Source organism: Marmota monax, unplaced genomic scaffold (genome assembly GCF_021218885.2).
Source record: "Marmota monax isolate L192 unplaced genomic scaffold, Marmota_monax_Labrador192_F-V1.1 WCK01_AAM20220418_F8-fsc00142, whole genome shotgun sequence".
Taxonomy (NCBI): Eukaryota; Metazoa; Chordata; class Mammalia; order Rodentia; family Sciuridae; genus Marmota; species Marmota monax.
The window spans coordinates 839440-855068 of record NW_026692025.1 but is presented as its reverse complement, the minus strand read 5'-3'; the positions used below and the strand labels follow the sequence as shown (position 1 = coordinate 855068).

The 15629-nt window shown below is 35.7% G+C and overlaps 1 protein-coding gene across 4 annotated transcripts in view; it reads right to left on the bottom strand.

The window, feature by feature from the left end:
* Positions 1 to 15629, bottom strand: part of F8 (coagulation factor VIII) — a 98411-nt gene that overhangs the window by 62883 nt on the left and 19899 nt on the right. For all 4 annotated transcript variants that reach the window (XR_006853386.2, XR_006853387.2, XM_046452409.2 and 1 more), the window contains exons 4-11: positions 13974 to 14186; positions 12748 to 12816; positions 11247 to 11363; positions 9888 to 10109; positions 7067 to 7325; positions 6235 to 6406; positions 2094 to 2187; positions 128 to 342 (exon numbers count right to left, since the gene is read on the bottom strand). Coding sequence is in view for 2 of the 4 variants with exons in the window: in XM_046452409.2 (XP_046308365.1) it covers positions 128 to 342; positions 2094 to 2187; positions 6235 to 6406; positions 7067 to 7325; positions 9888 to 10109; positions 11247 to 11363; positions 12748 to 12816; positions 13974 to 14186 (1361 nt within the window). In the remaining 2 variants the exon portion in view is untranslated. The remainder of the gene's footprint in view (positions 1 to 127; positions 343 to 2093; positions 2188 to 6234; positions 6407 to 7066; positions 7326 to 9887; positions 10110 to 11246; positions 11364 to 12747; positions 12817 to 13973; positions 14187 to 15629) is intronic.

Here is a 15629-nt window from a genome sequence, read left to right as displayed (position 1 = left end):
ACAGACTACTGTATTTTATGCAGGATACAGGAGGACATACATTGAGAGAATAAAAAATATCTGGAAGTTCATATGCATCTTCCATTTTTAAGTTTTAAACCCAGAACTTGGAAAGGATAACACTCACCTGGTTTCCTCTTTGATCTACAGATTCTTTGTAGCAGATGAGGAGAGGGCCAATGAGCCCAGAAGCTAGATCTCTCTCCAGATTAATGAAACTAGAGTAATATCGGGTCAGGCATCGAGGATCTGATTTAGTTGGCCCATCTTCTACAGTTATTGTCCATTTATACTTGAATATTTCTCCTGGCAGTATTGGCAAATCCTTCAAATGTTTTACACCTACCCACAACCAAATCCAGAAATAGCTCAATTAGAATATAACAAGCCACATATTAGTAATGTTAAGTTGAATAGTTTGGCTTAAAACTGGTTCCATACATATTTTAAGTTTGTCTAAAGGTTTTCTTTAAATAGTAACCATGTTGCTATTGCAAAGGTTCTACAAATCTGTATGTATGTAAGAAATTTCTCAGTAAATGGAAACTAAAATGGCCCCTGGTATAAGATTTACTAAATTTTTTATCAATAAAAATGGGTCCAGCAGACTTTTGTTTAAAAAATATATATGAAGAAGAAAAATATTCTAAGGGCCACAGGGAAATAAAAGACATTAAAGAGAGTGGCATTCCAGAACTGATTATCCAGTTGATTGTGGTACGGAATAAGGAAGGAGAACTTATTTGATTTTTAATAGTAAAACCATTGGAATTATAGACAAGAGAATAATCAGAGTTCAGAAATAAGCATAAGTATAAAAAGTAACTTATTTAAAAAACACAAATGTTGTTTTTGGATTTAAAATTTTTAGAATAAATATTTAAACAAAGCAAGCAAATATATAATTGTGAAGTCAAAAAACAGAGAATTAGCACTATAAGCAATGTTTAGAGATTTTGAGATGAAACACCAAAAATCTAAAACAAAAATGATTAAAAATGAATGCTTCAGCTGTGAGTGGTGGTGCATGTCTGTAATCCCAGGGGCTTGGGAGGCTGAGGAAGGAGGATTGTGGGTTCAAAGCCAGCCTCAGCAATGGTGAGAAACTATGCAACTCAGTGAGACCCTGTCTCTAAATAAAATACAAAAAGTGTTGGACATGTGGCTCAGTGGTTGAGTGCCCCTGAGTTCAATCCCTAGTACTCCCCTCAAAAAAAATGAATGCCTCTAGGAAGTGGAACTTACAGCCCTTCAACAGCTTAAACCTTAAGCAACTATGATTTTGATAAAATAAATCATTAAAATTAAAATTTAGAAAGAATATTTATAGTATAAATTTCATTAAAAGAAAATATTTTACTCAAACTACTAAAAAATGAGTAATTGTAATTGAAATATAAAATTACCAGACTATCAACAAGCATATCAAAACTAACACAATATGGCCAGGTTAAAATCTCCAATTGATAGATGGTGATTGGGTAAACTAATAAAAACCATATGTATGCTTTTTATGTGGACAAGACCTAACATGAAATAAACAAACATATGGGAAAATAATATCATGGAAAAGATAAACTAATTAAGCATATGTGGCAATACTAAAATTAGAAAAAAATAATTTAAGTTAAGGATCATAAAAGACAACCAAGGACATTTTATTGATAAAAGGTGTAATCCATGACAAAGATATGTCATGAATCTTTTTTTTTTAATTTTTTAAAGTTGTTGATGGACCTTTATTTTATTAATTTATTTATATGTGGTGCTGAGAATCTAACCCAGTGCCTCACACATGCTAGGCAAGTGCCCTACCACTGAGCCACAACCCCAGCCCTATGTCATGAATCTTTAAGCAACAAATAATGAAATTAAAAGTAGAAATATTAAAATATTAGATATCAAAAGTCTGGAATGAAGCCAAAAACTAAACTCAGAGAAAAAAACATGACCTTCATATCAGAACAATCAGCTTTAAGATTTTAGGGCACTTAAGAGTTGCAATCTAAAGTTACACCACATCAATTCTAGGAAGCCTTAGGGGTGTTTTACATAAGCTATCAAAGAGTCACTTCATGTACTTTTGTTATTACCTTTTGGCAATCTCCCTGAGTATAAAGGACTGACATCAGTGATTCCATGAGGGTAGATGTTATATGGCCGGCTTGCTTGATTCTTAAATATAATCTGAAAAGTAAAATGAGATATATAAGATACCCTAAGACAAGTAAGGTCAACAAGAAAACTGTGGCCTATCTCCAGAAAACCAAAAGCTGCCTTTATCCATATTATAAGAATTTGAACCTAGATAAAATTAAAAAACTTTTTTTTTCATGAAATTGTTTAGATAGCAACTTATGTTTCTCATTGAAGGTCCCTTTCCATTTCTCCCCCCCCCCCCATTGCTGAGGCTGGCTTTGAAGTTGTGATCCTCCTGTCTCAGCCTCCATACCCCTGGGATTACAGGCATGCACCACCACCCTGGTGCCTTTTCATTTCTTTAAAAATGATTCCAATTGTTTCAATAAATATTTCCTGCACCTTCTTATGCTAATTGCATGAGGATACTGCTTCCTCTCAGTCTTTTCCATTGTTCAGAGAAGGAGACAGTGATTCAGATGATAAAATGTTCTTTGAATGAGCAAACCTGACTAGAAGGACAGTTGATTATAGCATCAAGCAGGACTGGCAAGTGGTATCATCTGATTTAAAAGAGCTTTAAAAGAGAGGAAGGAAGCAGAGATGAAGACCCATGGAGACATTAATTATTCCTCTACATCTGCAGATGTGTGATAATGAAGGTTAAAAAATCTACTTTTGGGGTTGGGGCTGTAGCTCAGTGGTAGAGTGCTTGCCTAGCATGTATGAGGCACTGGGTTCAATTCCCAGCACCATGTAAAAATAAATAAAATAAAGGTCCATTGACTTTTTTTTAAATATATTTTTTAAAAATCTACTTTCACTTGCACTCGTCTTAAAAGCCCATTCATTTGGTAAAACACATATTTCTTTTTTCCCCACATTTTTTTTGGTGAATTATATTTATACATACTGATGGGGTTTGTTGTTAAAACCACCTATTTCTTATCATATTAACACTCTTATTTATTCCTTTCAAATATTAAAATTTTCTTTCCCTTTCTTGTAAGAACACAAGCTAAGATTTCCAGTATAATAGATGTGTTACCTTTCTTGTCCTGATCTTAAATAGGAGGATTTCTGCATTTTACCAAGAATGATACTTAGTGGGTTTTTGTTGTTATTGTTTATATCTTTACCAGGACAATAATTCCCTTATAATTCCAATTTGTTGTTAAATTTATGAATAGGTGCTGAATTTTGACAAATGATTTTTTCTGCAGCTATTGAAATTATCAAATGGTCTTTTCCCTTTTTATGCTTTTATGTGTTAATATGCTGGATTACCCATTTGATTTTCTTAGATTAAGCTAACTTATTATTCCCGGGATAATTCTGTCATAATGTATTATCTTTTATATACATTACTGTGTTGGGTTTACAGATTTTCATTTAGGATTTTTTTAACCTGTGTTTATAATGCTACTGATCTGTAATTTTAATTTTAACTTTCCTTTCTCATATTGTCTTGGTCAGGTTTACAACCAATATTTGTTGAACTAGAAAAATAAGCTGTCGGTCTCTATGTAAGCTTTGAAACATGGCTCCCAAATTCATTGACATTCTTCCCATGAAGAGATGGACCATATTTTCTTTTCTTTCATGATAGGTGGGTGGGCTTTGACTAATCTCAACTAATAGATCATGTCATGAAGTGCTATGTTACTTCTGATGATGGTCATAAAAGGTGATAAACCTTATGACTTGCTTACTAGAACACACACAGTTGGAACCCTGAGCCAACATGAAAGAAGTCTCACTATGGTGTGAAGAAAGCCAAGCCAAATATTTTGAGTCTTATCCATGTTGCAGAATGTGAGTCATCTCTTTTACTAAAAGGCAAAATATTTATATAATTTGAAAAGAAATCAGATTATAGCTCATTTCTTTTAATTGCTGAATAATATTTCAATTTTATGGACATAACACCTTTTGTTTATCCATTCACCAACTGGTGAACATTTCTCAGTTTGGGTACTGAGGTTTGAATCCAGGGGTGTTTTACCACTGAACTACATCCCCAGCCCTTTTTTATTTTGAGACAGGGTCTTGCTAAGTTGCAGAGGGTTTAACAAAGTTGCTGAGGCTGCCTTGAACTTGCCATCTTCCTGCCTCAGCTTCCCAAATGGCTGGGATTATAGGGTACACCACTGAACCCAGCCAATTGGTGAATATTTAAATGATTTTCACTGTGCAGCTGTTATGAAGAGTGCTGCTATAGTCATTTGCATACACATCTTTGAATTGACCTATATTTTCATTTCTATTGGTTATATTTCTAATTCTATAGGTGTAGAATTAGTAGGTCACATGGTCATTCCATCTTGAACTTTCATTATTCATTAATGGATTCATTATTTTATATTCCCACCAGAAATTTATGAGTGTTGCAGTTTATCCATGTCCTCACCAACCCATGTCTGTCTTCTTGTTCATGGTCATCCTAGTAGATATGAAGTGGCATCTTATTGTGGTTTAGATTTGCAATTCCCTGGTATTCAGCATCTTTGCATGTGTTCACTGATTACCTTGTATATTATCTTTGGAGAAATGTCTATATAAATCCTTTGCTCATTTTTTAGTTGGGTCATGTATTTTTATTGTTTATTTGTAAGAGTTCTTTATATATTTTGGGTATTAGATCAGGTATATGATTTGCAAATATTTTCTCCTATTCAGTGGGTTATTGTTTCACTTTTTTGTTGGTATCCTTCAAGGTACACACATTTTAAATAGTGATTAAGTTATTTATAAAGGCTTTTTTTTTTCCCCTTCGGTTGCTTCTGCTTTTGATGTCATATCTAAGAAACCATTATCTAACACAAGGTCAAAAATTTATTCTTTTTTTCGGTGGGAGGGTACCAGGGATTGACCGCAGGGGCACTCGACCCCTGAGCCCCATCCCCAGCCCTATTTTGTGTTTTATTTAGATACAGAGTCTCACTGAGTTGGTTAGCACCTCACTTCTTTTGTTGAGGCTGGCTTTAAACTCAGGATCCTCCTGTCTTGGCCTCCCGAGCCTCTGGGATTATAGGCATGTGCAACCACACCCAGCTCATAACTACAAATTTCTTGTAATGAAAATAAACCACTACTTATTTAAACCATGTTCATGATTATTATTTGCAGTGCAAGCATTGTTTCTTTCTTTATTTTTTTGATACTGGGGATTGAACCCAGGGGCACTTAACCACTGAGCCACGTCCCCAGCCCTTTCTATTTGTGTGTGTGTGTGTGTGTGTGTGTGTGTATATATATGTATATATATATATATATATATATATATATATATATATATATATATAGTAGGTGGACACAATACCTTTATTTTATTTATTTTATGTGGTGCTAAGGATCTAACCCAGCACCTCACATGTGTTAGGTAAGTGCTCTACCACTGAGCCATAACCCAGCCCTCATTTTTTATTTTGAGACTTAGTCTCACTAAGTTGATCAGGGCCTTGCTAAATTGGTGAGGCTTTGAACTTGATATCCTCCTGCCTCAGCCTCCAGAGCCATTGGGATTACAGGTTTGAGCCACTGTGCCTTGTAAGCATTCTTAATACCCTAGATCAGAGGTCATCAACCATTGTCTGGGAAAGGCTAGATAGTAAACATTTACATTGTCTCTCTGTCTTCCTCCACTGTTCCTCTTCTTCCTCTCTTTGTAATCCTTTAAAAACATAAATTACCTTCTAAGCTAGTAGGCTCTGCAAATATCAGGCCATAAGCTAAATTGGTGTAGGCTGCTGACTCGTAATGTATATAATCAGGAAAAAAGTTCAGGAAGGATATGTATCAAAATCTAATCCATGAGTAGTTTAAAGGAGTGGTGAGTTTAATGGGTGATATTAAATTTTATTCTACATACTTATATAATTATATTTTAAATATATCCATATTTATTATTATCATAAACAATAATAAATATGGATATATTTAAAATATAATTATATTTTATTATTTATTATATTATTTATTATTTTTAAAAGATCATGTCCATTAGAGGCAAGGCTGAATTATGAATGTTGTATAAATTCAAAATCTTCCATACTTTTTCTTCTTACTTAATCCCAAATATTATCCTTAACTTACCAATAGTGTGTCTCCAACTTCCCCATAAAGTAAAGGTCCCAAGATTCCTGATTCATACTGAATAGTTTCACGAGTCTTAAACGTTTTATCTGTGTATGCCACAAATCGGACTTTTTTGTACTTCCTACCAATCCGCTGAGGACCATTATTCAAATATTGACTTTTATAACTTCTGTATGAGAGACAAAAATATGAGGGGTTGGGATAGAAATAGGAAAAATAGGAAAAATCCAACTCTTAAACATGTGATGTGATTTAATGGGAGTGAGAAAAATATAAGCATCTCTACTACTTAGCTATGTCTACTACTTAACTACTTAGTAGTGTCCAAATATGTTAATACCTACTATTATTTGGATCTGAAGTGTCCCCCAATGGCTCACATGTTAAGAGATTAGACAGGAGCCTGCAGCACTATTGGGAAATGGTGAAACCTTTAGAAGGTATGGCCTAGTGAAAGGAACTTAGGTCACTGGAGCTGTACCCTTGAAGGGATATTGTGACTCCTGGCCCCTTCTACTCTTTGTTTCCTGGCCTTCATGAGGCAAACAGGCCTTCTACACTAGGCACTCCTACCATGATATACTGTGCCACCATAGGCCAAAAACGATGTGGCCAAGCAACCAACCATGAACTGAAATCTCTGAAACCAAGCCAAAATAAACCTTTTTTCTTTTAACTTAGTTGTTCAGTCATAGCAACCAGAAAGCTAACACTAACCCTTGCCATTTGATTCTATACCTGTACTAACTCTTAAACATAGCTTCAGGATTTCTTGGTTTGAATAACTGAGAAACAAATTTTGAGTAGGAAAGAGTCAAAATGTGTTTACGTGTCATTGGAGGTGAGGACTGATGGGGCATAGTCCCAGTCCTCCTCCTCAGCAGCAATATAATGTATCCAAGTTTTAGGATGCTTCTTGGCAACGGAGCGAATTTGGATCAAGGAAGAAGAATTGGCATCATCAAACCTGAACACATCCATTTCAGAATCAAGATACTCATCATATTCTTCTTCCTCTTTGGTATTTTTCATCCGTAGTTCAGGTTCCTCTGGGCAGCTATCTACTTTGATGTAAGCTTCCATACCATCTGGAATCAAACAAACCAAATAAAGTCAGATTCCTATAGGATTCTCTTGCCTTAAATGAAAAGAAAGTACCTTAAATTTCCTTGTTCTATATTTTTAGTATTTGAAAGCCTAGGGCAGTCCAACTCCACATCCCCATATCAACTAATGATTTCTATATTGTTATGGTTTAGATGTGAGGTGTTCCCCAAAAGTTCATGTGTGAACTTTTGTGTGAACAATGCAAGAATGTTCAGAGGAGAAATGATTGTGACAGGTGTCATCTAATAAAGGATTAGCCCATGGAAATATATTAATAGGATGGTGACTGTAGGCAGGTGGGGTGTGGCTGGAGGAGGTGGGTCACTGGTGATGTGCTTTGGGGTTTATATTTTGTCTCTGGTTAGCAGAACTTTCTCTTTCTCCCTCTGCTTCCTGCTGTCATGTCCTGAGTGCCTTTCTTCTGCTATGTCCCTCTGCCAGGGTATTCTGCCTCACCTCACGTGCAGAGCAATGGAGTTAGCAGAGTATGGACTGAACCTCTGAAACCATGAGTCAAAATAAACGTTTCCTCCTCTAAGTTGTTCTTGCAGATCTTTGGTCACAGTACTGAAAAAAGCTAACTAGAACATATTTACTCCAGTGACTTACCATATAAACTATTGATTTAATAACAGCTTACCAGGAAAAATATAAAGTCCCTGAAGTCTCCATTTTTTAAAAAAAAATTCCTAGGCTCAAAACCAGTTCCAAAAGAGAAATATTTACATTTTTTATCAGACAAAATTAACAACTTTTTAAAAAGGAGCAAGAAATAGATGGAGGAGTGTCAGGCAAAAGGAAAATGGCCAAAGCAAAGATCAGAGGAAGAAACCAGGAAATATCAGATAATCCATTTTGTTGGTCATTTTTTACTCCCTAATGTCTTGTTAAAATTCCATAAATATGTAACTGCCAGGAAAAAGAAGTTTCTATTCTTAATTACTATAGAGGACTATAAACATGTTAACTCATAGAAAGTAAGGGGAAAGGGTGGATACACAGCCAAGATCAAATATCTTTCCTACAGTAATCAAGGAATCTGGAGAGAGGTTAGCATAAGAGTGATATGGCCAAAGGATTGCCTCCTCAACGTTTTTCTCCAACAGCCCTCTGTATGGTTTGAATATTTGTACCCTCCAGAACTCATGTTGGCATTAATTGCTATGGTGATGGTATTGGGAGTTAGAACTTTTAAGAAGTGTTTAGGCTCCACTATGTGAGGAGCCACAATGAGTTCCACACTTTCCAATCCTGATGCACCATGGGGATCTGAAAGATCACTGTAGTCTGGCACAGTAGTGCAATGAGTCAGGACTCAGTCTCCCCCATCCTCTGATAGCAAGGGCCAGTCTTCTGAGTAGGCACACCCCTGGGGTTGAGCTACACTCACCTATTGTTTTATAATCCTACCCTTTTGCTCTGTTTGGGATAGAATGTTCCATGGAAACTCCCTTTGTGTGTCCCCTTTTCTTGCTTTGCCTGCCTTTGGGTGTGACCTTCCTACATGTCAGCCAATCTGCTGACAGCAGACATCATAAAGCTACATTGAACCCCCTAAAACCTGACCCCTTGCCTGATTTGAATGGCTTCTCCTCAATAAAAGGGTTCAACACATGCATTCTCTCTCTCTCTCTCTCTCTCTCTCTCTTTCTCTCTCTCTCTCACTCGCTCTTTCCAGGGACCCCTAAGGTCGCAGGAGCCATCACAGGACCCAAAGAAAAAGGTATTTCTCTGTCTCTGTGTGGTTATTTTGTACAGCCCAGTTCAATGGAGTGACCCTGAGTGTTTTAGTCGTGAGAAATGCAATACCACCCTGATGAATAGACTAATGCTGTTAATGTGGGAATTGGGTTTCTTCCCCCCTCTCTATATACATAGGAAAAAATATATATTACCCAGTTTTGATATTGTGTTACAGAAGCTCAACAAGGACAGTAGAGTAGAAAAAGAAGCTGAGCAAGTTAGCAAGGTCCTAAAACAACTCAGTGAGACCCTGTCTCTAAATAAAATATAAAAAGGGACTGGGGATGTGGCTCAGTGTTAGGCACCCCTGGGTTCAATCCCTGGTACCAAAAAAAACCAAAAAACCCAAAAACAAAAAAAAAACATTCCCATCAGGTAGTCCTTAAAAACCTCATGTGGTGCCTCATTTGCCTAGATTTCCCACAAAACATCTCTTCACCTACAACCTATAGTCTCTCTTTCCATAGTATTGAAGGCTAGTTAATGATATCAGGCCACGAAACCAAAGAAATATTGTCCCACTCATTTTCCCCAACTCACCCATCCCTAACTATCCCTTCTTCCTCTATAACAGACATTCAACTAAAAATATACTACTAATACTCAAACCATCTTATTCTCAAGGTAAAATACTGACTTGGATACTAGCAACTAGGGGATTTTAGTTGAGGTCTAACATAATCCAAACTCTATAATGGCACTTTCTGTAACATACTATATTCCTATACACTGCCCAGTAAATCCCATTGAAAGTAGAACTGGATATTCACAATATTCATTTTTAAGTTCCAAGATATTACCATGTTGGTGGGAAGAGATATGACAAAATAACAGAAATTGTCCAAGGTCCATCAAGACTGTCTGAGCAGTAAGGAAAGTTACTGAAGATATCTCTAGGGAGGCCTGGCGATGGTTCCTCACAAGAAATGTGTGACCTTCAAGGAATATTGAGTGCACTTCAGGGGTGGTGCCCATTCCGATAACATGCCAAAAGACTGATTTCCTGTGGCATCCAATCAGACCTGTTAAACAAGAATAAGACAACTATTGCTTAGAAGTAAATAACTGGAAAATACTTTTGTTAATTGACAAACACCTGTCTGGTTCTGTTCAGACTGACCCTTCTTTTGTGACCCATTTCTGACCTCTCCTAGAACTTATATAGCCAAATTACCATCTCAAAATTCCCACCTGGATAGCTCATAAAACCTACATTTTTCAAAACCAAATTTGCTCTTTTTAAAAAATATTTTTAGTTGTTTATGTACCTTTATTTTATTTATTTATTTTTATGTGGTGCTGAGGATTGAACCCAGTGCCTCACACATGCTAGACAAGCACTTTACCACTGAGCCACAACCCCAGCCCCCAAATTTGTAATTTTCAATACCTCATTCTCTTTCAACTTCCCTATCTCAGTGAATGGCACCATCCAGCAATTATACAGTGAGAGATTTCCTTGTCACCATCGTCACCTCTCATATCCATTGTAACACCAACCATGGCAATATAGTAAATAATAGTTATTCCTTATCTTGTTCTAAAGCTCACTTCACTTCATGAAGAAAATATAGTCTAAGTCAGTTTCCTTAGTTATATACTTATATATACAATTATGTAATTTTCTTTCAGAGTAATTGTTGATTTGTAATTTTGCATTTTTATATTGATTCCTTCATTATTATCCATCTCTTAATCTATAAGGTATGTGAGAGCATGAGCTTGAATGTTTCAAAAATAATTTCTTTCTTAACTCTAAAAGAATGAATATTCATTATAGAATTACTGAAAAATATAGAAAATAATTAAGGAAAATAAACCTGAGAGGGGTGATACACACACATACACTCCTCCTAGCAACTGAGGAAGCTGAGACAGGAGGCTTGCAAGTTCAAAGCCAGCCTCAGCAACTAAGTGAGGCCCTAAGCAACTCAGCAAGACCCTGTCTTTAAATAAAAAATAGAAAGGGCTAGGGATGTGGCTCAGTGGTTAAGCACCCCTGGGTTCAGTCCCCAATACCAACAAAACAAAACAAAAACCCAGAGGCCAGATTTCAGTGGGCTTTCTATTGTGATGCACAGTTGTCTGAGAATTGGAGAAGAGAGCTCTAATGCTGAATTCAAAAAACTCTGAGGATTATTGAGCAGGCATGCACATACCTGGAAGAGACCTGTTTACGTAGCCATTGACTGTGTGCATTCTAGGCAAGGGCCCAGCAGATGGAGAATCCATAGCCTGTGTCAAGGGGCCCTTTGTTTCTGAGTGCCAGCTCTTCCCTGATGAGAGAGAAGGTTAAAAAAAAGTCACCTAACCTTTCTTTCATGAGTGATTCTCCTTCTGTTCTTTCCTGCCTCCCTCCTTTCAGAAAAAGATACTCACAACTTAAAAATGTTTGTCACAAAATGGGAGTTCATAACCCACTTGAATCAAATGTATGAAATATGATATGTCAAGAGCTTTGTAATGTTTTGAACAACTAACAATAAAAAAAAAAGTTTGTCACAAAAATAGACATGGAAGGGCTGGGATTGTGGCTCAGCAGTAGAGCGCTCGCCTAGCAAGTGTGAGGCCCTGGGTTCAATCCTCAGCACCACATAAAAATTTAAAAAAAATAAAGGTATTGTGTCCATCTATAACTAAAAAATATATATTAAAAAATAGACATGGGTGACTTATCCCCTCAAAATCAATGAGAGGAGGGAGAAAACATTAACAAACTGATTGTCTCTCCTTATATTTGTCCATAACAATAGGTTGGAAAGAATAATGACAAATAATAACTAGGGAAAGGGAGAATATTGGTTAGTTTGAGCCATGATTTAGTTAAAGGGAAGTAGATGAAAAGGGCTGTCAGTCCTTGTCTCTGTCATAATTGCTTCATTTCAGTTTATAATGAAACTCTACACACCTGAAAGCTTCTCAACCTCCTCTCTAAAATTAGAGCTAAAGTACTAGACATTTCTCAGACTGCTGTAGTAATAATGAAGGGTCAAGAACTCAAAAGTCAGGGAGACTAGTCATGAGAAAAATTATGGAGGCCTCAATTAAGAGCATAGTAGTTTACCAGGTGTGTTGGTGCACACCTATAATCCCAACAACTTGAAAAAGAGGATAAAGAGTTTAAAGCTACCTTCAGCAACTAGCCCCAGCAACAAAAAAGGCTAAAGTTTAATCCTCATAACAACTGTTTGAGAAAATATTTTAGATTTGAGGAAACAGATGCAGAGGTTAATTTGTCAAAAGTCACATACTTAATGAGAGATGAAGATTAAACAATGTATTTAGGAAGTACAATCAAAAGTCTTTGCTTATGGATTTAAGGAGAGGAACAAGGAAAACCTGTGACCTAGTTCCTCTATCTTCCTACCTCATAGCTGATGCTAGCACCATGCTCTTGAATTGTTGGAACTATGAGCTAAATAATCCTTTTTTATTTTTAAAATATTTTGCCTCTGGTATTTTGTTATAGTAACCCAAAATGGACTAAGACAAATAGCATCATCAAGTTCATGCATCTCACCATTCTATTTCTAGGATCTATCCTGAATAGTAATATTGTTTATCTTTCTATAATCACCTACTCTGAACAGAAGCAGTCCACATTCTCAAATACAAAATTAAGGTAATAATTTGACTTCTTTCAGATTGGAGCTCACTAACCTTCATCAAATACAGCAAAAAGCAGTACAAATTGGTGCAACATCTGTGTTCTTTCTTTGGCCAAGCTCCCTGGGGGAAATAGAGTGGGGGGAATATGAATGAATTTATCTTCTATATAAAATCCCATCATAGAAAAAATCACCACTAGGAGGAGACATTTTTTTATCAACTGCTTGAGAATAAGAACAAATGTAGTCTTGTTGTTAGCTTTACTGTAACACTGTTTCTTTGATATAAAGTTTCCTATTCCACAGTTTATAAAACCATCTGTGATAAAGGGTTATTTATTTAAATTTCAAATTTGTTTTGGACTATTACTTTTATAAAATACATTAAAATGAATTACTAGAAAAACGGAATTTAAAAGACATACAAAAACACAAGCCAAATATAATCTCTCTCTCTCTCTCTCTCTCTCTCTCTCTCTCTCTCTCTCTCCACACACAGACATACACGCACATACAACAGAAAACAAAAACATTACAAAATGGATGGAAAATTTGTAACGTTTATACTTTGCAATTTTAAGTGATACTACTTCATACCCACTAGGATGCCTATTTTATTAATTAAAGACAAATATTGACAAGGATGTGCAGAAATTTCAACCCTCATGTAAAATAGTGCTGCTGCTGTGGAAAACAGTTTGGTGGTTTAATCAATTATTGTTGTCATTTTAAACCACTAAATTGTGGGGTTATTCAACAATACAGAACTAGAACATAAGAAAGTTCAAATGAAGCTGATTGCACCATAAAAACAGGATTAAAACTAAATTATACAAAGTTTAATTACCTAATTTACTTTATGCTATTAAGGTATAAATTAAAAACACATGAATAAAATTAAGATTTTTTTTTAAAGATAATTAGTTACAAAAATAAACAAACATCTACATTACTCAAATTTTATATACTTTTGACTTATAAAAATTAAGCACTTGAACCACTCACTGATGTGTTTACCTCCATAAAGCTTTCCAGGAAAAGAAAAGAATCTTTTTTCAGAGAAAAGAACACAAATGCTGTTATTAAAAGATCCTGTCCTGGGCTGGAGTTGTGGTTCAGAGGTAGAGCGCTCGCCTATCATGCATGAGACCCTGGGTTCCATCTTCAGCACCAAATAATAATAAAAGTAAAGATATTGTGTCTACATACAACTAGGAAAAAACCCTGTCCTTATTTATGTCCTTATTTCATTTCTGTCCTACCCTTTCACATACTTACCTTCTCTACATACCAGCAGAGCTCCAATGAGGCCTGAATTCAGGTCTTTTACCAGATCCACATGAGAAAGATATGAGTAGGTGAGACATGGTGGATCAGAGGCCATTGGACCATTCTCTTTCAAGACCTGCCATACATAAGTATGCCTCTCGCCAGGAAATACTTTATCATCTTCTTTCTCCCTTTGGCTAGTCTGATCATCATATTCAGCTCCTAAAGAAAGAAGGTAGAAAACTGTCCTTTTTATGCCCATTGTCCACTCAGAGGAATATATCAAGCTCATTGGAACAAATGGATTCTACATAAGAAATAAACTTTAAGTATTTTTAATGTTTTTGCCATAAAGAAATTATAAATGTTTGAGGAGACAGATGTGTTTAGTGTCATTTAAACATAACACAAGGTGTACATGTTTGGAAGTATTGTCACTCCCCATTAATATGAACAATCTTTATGTTATAATGTAATAGTTAAAAATAAATTTAATTTAATAAACAATGTATAAAAACATCCAAATGTACTCCAAAGGATATGCTATTATTATCTGTTAATAAAGATCTTAAAAATTAAAAAAGAAGGAAGTGGGCTGGGCTTGTGGCTCAATGGTAGAGTGCTTGCCTAGCATGCCTGAAGCTCTGGGTTCAATCCTTAGCACCACATAAAATAAAATCAAAAAATTAAGAAAAAAAAGAATAATTGACTGTATGAAAAAAAGAAGGAAGCAATTTAATTTGAAAAACTAATAAGCAGCAGCTATAAATAGGAGAAAGCCTTATGTATTCCAGAGGAGCTTGAGACCACTAACCCTAACATAAGTGGTAAAAATCAGGTTCTTATTCACATCTCTAGATTCTGTTAATTAATAATATTGCCTCCATTCTTGCATCATTTTGATCAATTCAAGTCAATTCATCAACAAACATGCATTGGATATATACTTTGTTAACACTCTTTGATAGGCAGGCATGGTTAAGATACAGAGATTTAAAAATTTTTAACTTGGTTCTTCCCTATAGGGCCAACACTATGTTTGATGGGGAATGTAGAAGTACAATTATAATACAATGTAGAAATATTCACTCAATGATCTGCTTTGTATTTCTATAGGTTTGCAAGTCTGTCATTTTTACCTCCCAAGTCAACTCTGGTAAGCCATATTACTATTTAACCCATTTGCCCAGACCTCACCAGGTTAGGGTACACAAGAATTGTGTCTATGCTTAGCCCTTGCTACAAAATTGTAGGAACCATGACCTCTCTAAAATCTCCCTGTGGGGCTGGGGATGTGGCTCAAGTGGTAGCATGCTCGCCTGGCATGTGTGCGGCCTGGGTTCGATCCTCAGACCACATACAAACAAAGATGTTGTGTCCGCCGAAAACTAAAGAATAAATATTAAAAAGTTCTCTCTCTCTCTCTCTCTCTCTCTTTAAAAAAAAATTTTTAAAAAATGAAATTTCCCTGTATCATTCTGAAAACTCCCAAGTGGATAAAGCTCATAGAATTAGCCTAATCATCTCCAGCAAAAACATGGGTGACCTTTTCTCTATACTGTCTATCCTCTCTTGTTACTTTACCCCAACCCAAATTTGATGTGGATTCATGAAAGAAATCCAGAATATTAAGGTAATCTCATTTCAGAATAAGAACTTAGTCAA